Raw genomic sequence first — 5,267 nt, forward strand, 5'->3', positions numbered from 1 at the left:
TGATGTAAGACTTATCTTTTGCCTTCCACTATGATCATGAGGCCTCCCTAGCCAGGTGGAACTGTAAGTCCATTAAACCTCTTTTTCTTTCTTTTCTTTCTTTCTTTCTTTTTTTTTTTACAGTCCAGAGATCTTTTTTTTTTTTTTTTCCCGATACTTATGATGCCATGAATTCATAGGGAAGAGTTTCCAGCAGCTCAGGCTTCTTCCCATTGGTTCTCACAAAGCTTGCTTCTCTCGGTGGAGCAGGCTGGTGCTTCAGTTGAGCCCGGGTACCTTTCTTTTTGGCTTCTTTCTTTTTCTGATTATTTACCTTCACGCATTCCAGGAAGCTATCTCAGCTCTTAGCGTGCTTGATGCACTCAATACACACATTAGTTCTCTTGGCATGAATCTTGCCCTTAACTTGTTTGTTTACAACAATGCCGACAGCATGCTGGATAACACTGTAGACTCTTCCAGTGTTGCCATGGTAACACTTGTGGGCCATTCCCTTTTGAACAGTACCCATTCCCTTGATGTCTACAATATCACCTTTCTTATAGATTCGCATATACGTGGCCAAAGGAACAACTCCATGTTTTCTAAAAGGCCTAGAGAACATATATCGGGTGCCTCCCCTCTTTCCCATTGCATTCGTCATTTTGGCAAATTACTGGAAGATGGCGGTTACAGCCAAAAGGCATCTCTTTTTCTTACAAATTGCTCAGTCTCAGGTACGTCTTTATCAGCAGCATGAAAACAGACTAATATACCACCTCTCAGTCTTTCTTTCTTTGCTACCACTCCATCACTCTCTGATTACCACCTCTCTGTCCCACTGACCTATCACCGATGGCCGCCTCTTGCCACCTTACCAGTTGTCGTCTTGCTGTCTTGCCACCCCTTGCTGATTCACCTCTCTGCCAGTCACCAATTGCCACTGTCTCTGCTGTCTTACTAATTCTTCAGTGATCCCTACCATCTCGCTGTCTCATTGCCAATCACTGTTGGCAGTGCTGCACCAGTCATTGCTTGTTGCTCACCATCTTTGTCCCTTCATGGTCACCAAATGTTGCAGGACAGGTGAACCCCAAAATTGGGGCTTAGCCTGGGAGGGTTCTTGGCTTCGCTCTGGAAAGAATTCAAGGGTGAACCAACGATGTTAGACAGAGATTTTGTTTTTTTTTTTTTTGAGACAGAGTTTCATTCTTGTTGCCCAGGCTGGAGTGCAATGGCACAATCTTGGCTCACCGCAACCTCTGCCTCCTGGGTTCAAGTGATTCTCCTGCCTCAGCCTCCCGAGTGGCTGGGATTACAGGCCTCAGCCACCATGCCTGACTAATTCTGTATTTTTAGTAGAGATAGGGTTTCTCCATGTTGGTCAGGCTGGTCTCGAACTCCTGACCTCACGTGCCCGCCTTGGCCTCCCAAAGTGCTGGGATTACAGGTGTGAGTCACTGTTTTCTTGTTTGTTCGTTCGTTTGTTTTTGAGATGGAGTCTCACTCTGTCGCCCAGGCTGGAGTGCAGTGTTGCAGTCTCAGCTCACTGCAACCTCAGCCTCCCAGGTTCAAGCAATTCTTCCGCCTCAGCCCCCCCGAGTAGCTGGGACTACAGACACGTGCCACACCTGGCTAATTTTTTGTATTTTTAATAGAGATGGAGTTTCACCATGTAGCCAGGAGGGTCTCGAACTCCTGACCTTGTGATCCGCCCACCTCGGCCTCCCAAAGTGCTAGGATTACAGGCATGAGCCACTGCACCTGGCTTTAGACGGAGATTTTTTTTATGTAATGGTACTGCTCCTTGTGAAGCAGGGCTAACTCATAGGCAGTGCACCCAGAGTCAACAACATACAAGCTCTTGGCAACTGTAGTTATACTCATGTCAACTCACTTTCAGTTATATGTCAGTTAAGGGGTGGGTCAATGCAAATTGAGGGGCAGTTTCTTTAGACGTTTCTAGGAAAAGGGCAGCAACATCCAGGTTGTTTCCATGGAAAGAGGTGGTAACTTCTGGGTCGTTGCCATGGCATTGGTAAATAGTCATGGCACTGGTGGGAGCATCTTATACCCATGAGCAATGAGGCAGCCAGGGATTGCTTTTGTTGCCATCTGCTGGCTCCTGCTGGTTTTTTCACATCATCTCATCTGGACCAGATTCTGTATAGGTCTGCAGGGTTGTGGCCAGAAAACAAGTTCTACCAGTTTCGTACCTCATTATCATGTGAAATGTTACCATTAGGAGAAACTGGGTTCACACTGGGGATCCCGAGGTGAGGAATTTACATATGGGAAATCTCTTTCCTACATTTGCAACTTCGCTATAAACCCAAAATTATTCTAAAATTAAAACATTTTAAGAATACAAAGTAAAGATCAGGTCAAAACCACTATTTGATTATGATACATATAGGTATTTTCCATCTTTACATTGAGGTTTTTAACACATATGTGGTAAATGCACATCTCTATGATCAAAATATAGAACATTTCCAGCATACAGAAACTCCATTGTCAATCTCCACTGCTTCCTTCCTGATAATTCCCATTCTGAGTCTCCTTCAAAGGTTAGTTCTGCCTGTTCTCGAAAGTCACATAAAATCAAATCTTACACTGTGTACTCACTCTGTCTTGGTCCTTTTCCTGTTTTGTGACATTTATCTATGTTATTAAATGTATCAGTACTTAGCTTTTTCATTGTTGTATAGTATTCCAATCTCTAAATATACCATTATATTTTTTATCATTCACCTGCTGGTGGGCACAGGGTTTATTCCAATTTCAGATCATTCTAAATAAAGCTGCTATGGATCTTTTCTTTCCTCTTTGATACTGTTTCACTCTTTGGTTAACAGCATGCACTGTGGAGTGAGACTGTGTGGGTTCAAGTCTCAACCACACCATTTACCAGCTGTGTGACCTTGGGCCGGTCAGCTAACCTTGCAGTGCCTCCTCAGTTTCCCCATCTGTATAATGGAGGTCATATGATCTACTGAAGGGTAGGAACATTAAATGAATGAGTTTATAAAGCTGTTGGAAAAGTACCTGACTATCCTAGGCATTAAATAAACACTCAATTATGATTCTGCCCCAACTCCCAAAGTCAGCAAGAATTCCTGAAAATGAGGACGGCAGCAGCTCAAGGCAGGAAAGCCAGGAGGTCACAAGGGGCAGTGCTTCCAGGAACTGGGGGTGCTACCTGCCCACCCTTGCCCTAGGTGGAGGGGGTGTAACACAGTAGCTTTCTCTTACAATTTATCAGATTTCATTAAAAGCATCCCACTGCTCAGCCATCCATGAGTGGACCAGTCCTTCCTGTCAACCCCAAACCATCACCCACCCCCTCCCTGAAATTCTTGAAAGATCCGGCCCATCTCATGCTCTGATCCTTTCCACTAGCCTTTTGGGTGACAGATACCTACCCAACTTCCTGTTTCTCTTCCTGTAGGAGTCTAGATTTAGGAAGTAAAGATCACAGGATGGGAAATAAAAGTTCCGGCCCCCAGGAGTTCTGGACACTGCGGGAGAGTGGGGTGACATGAGTGACTCCAAGGAACCAAGACTGCAGCAGCTGGACCTCCTGGGTGAGGCTGGGTTGGGACACTGGGATTCTGGGAAGGGGGAAGGGATGGCCAGCCCTGGCCCCAGCCTGCCCAGGCTCTGAGTTCACGTCTATCCATTCAGAGGAGGAACAGCTGGGAGGCGTTGGATTCCGACAGACTCGAGGCTACAAGAGCTTAGCAGGTAGAGAGGAGTTAGCAGCTTGGGAGGAGAGAAGAGAGACTCCTGGACTCCTGGGTCCTGAGGAGCTGGACACTGGGGCCTGGACTCTTGGGTCCTGGGGATGTGGGGCTGGGGGCCTGGACTCCTGGGAACTGGGGAGGTTGAGTTTGGGGCCTGAATTCCTGGTTCCTGGGAAGGTGGAGGCTGGGGCCAAGACTTCTGGGTTCTTGGGTCCTGGGGAGGTAGGGTCAGGGGCCTAGACTCTTGGGTTCTGGAGAGGTGGGGGCCTGGGCCTGGACTCCTGGATCATGGGGAGGTGGGGACTTGGGCCTGGGTTCCTGGGACCTGGGGATATATGGGCTGGGACCCAGATTCTTGGGTCTTGGGGAGGTGGGAGCAGGTACCTGGGTTACTGGGACCGGGGGAGGGGAAGGCTGCGTCCTGGGTTCCTGGGTCCTGGAGAGGTGGGGACTGGGAGCCTGGGTTCCAGGGACCTGGGGTTGTAGAGGCTGGGGCCTGGATTCCTGGGTCCTGGGGAGGTGGAACCAGGTACCTGGTTCCTGGGACCTGGGGAGGGGTAGGCTGGGGACGGGGTTTCTGGGTCCTGGGGAGGTGCGAGCTAGGGCCTGGATTCCCAGGTGTTGGAGTGGAGGGGGCTGGGACTGGGATTTCTGGGTACTGGGGGGCTGCGAGCTAGGGCCTGGATTCCCAGGTATTGGAATGGAGGGGTCTGGGGCTGGGGTTCCTGAGTCCTGGGTGCTGAGGGATTTAGGCCAGGCTCCCCCTGGGCCAGGCTCAGGTGGGGACACTGGCAGGCTGACGCATGTATCCTCTCTCAGGGTGTCTTGGCCATGGCCCCCTGGTGCTGCAGCTCCTCTCCTTCACACTCTTGGCTGGGCTCCTTGTCCAAGGTCAGGCGCAGGTTCTGAGGGTCTGGGGTCCCCAGGCCTGGCTTTTGGCTGTGGACACAGCCCGGGGCAGCCAAGTCTGGGAGGGAGGTGGGGTTGAGAGTCAAGGTGTTGTCCCTGGGGGTTTGTAGGGGCCTCTCCCACAGCTCCTCCCCACTCTAGGGCAGGAGAGGAGAGGGAGGAGGAGGAGAAGGAGGGGAAGAACCTGGCTCTCCTTGGCCTTCTGTGCTGCCTTCTCCGGGTGTCAGTTTTCCTCATCTTCAAAGGCCATTAACGGAGACCTTGGCTGTCACAAATGATGTCCCTATGGGGCTCAGTTCAGGGCTTGGCACACAGTAGGTGTCTAATAATTGCAGTTCCTTTTCTTTCTTGACCCAGTGTCCAAAGTCCCTAGCTCCCTAAGTCAGGGACAATCCAAACAAGACGCGATCTACCAGAATCTGACCCAGCTTAAAGCTGCAGTCAGTGATCTCCCAGAGAAATCCAAGCTGCAGGAGATCTACCAGGAGCTGACCCGGCTGAAGGCCGCAGTGGGTGAGCTTCCAGAGAAATCCAAGCTGCAGGAGATCTACCAGGAGCTGACCCGGCTGAAGGCCGCAGTGGGTGATCTCCCAGAGAAATCCAAGCTGCAGGAGATCTACCAGGAGCTGACCC

General features: G+C 50.1%; 1 protein-coding gene across 1 annotated transcript in view; it reads left to right on the forward strand.

Moving 5' to 3' along the window:
- Window positions 1-3,520: 3,520 nt before the first annotated feature.
- The window catches only part of LOC111522618 (CD209 antigen), a 5,476-nt gene continuing 3,729 nt past the window's right edge, over window positions 3,521-5,267 (forward strand). Inside the window, 5 exon segments of the mRNA XM_026455602.1 lie at window positions 3,521-3,566; window positions 3,667-3,726; window positions 4,545-4,616; window positions 4,992-5,264; window position 5,267. The exon segment at window position 5,267 is cut by the window's right edge and continues 188 nt beyond it. Of these exon segments, the coding sequence (XP_026311387.1) occupies window positions 3,521-3,566; window positions 3,667-3,726; window positions 4,545-4,616; window positions 4,992-5,264; window position 5,267 (452 nt within the window).

Source organism: Piliocolobus tephrosceles, chromosome 21 (genome assembly GCF_002776525.5).
Source record: "Piliocolobus tephrosceles isolate RC106 chromosome 21, ASM277652v3, whole genome shotgun sequence".
Lineage (NCBI taxonomy): Eukaryota > Metazoa > Chordata > Mammalia > Primates > Cercopithecidae > Piliocolobus > Piliocolobus tephrosceles.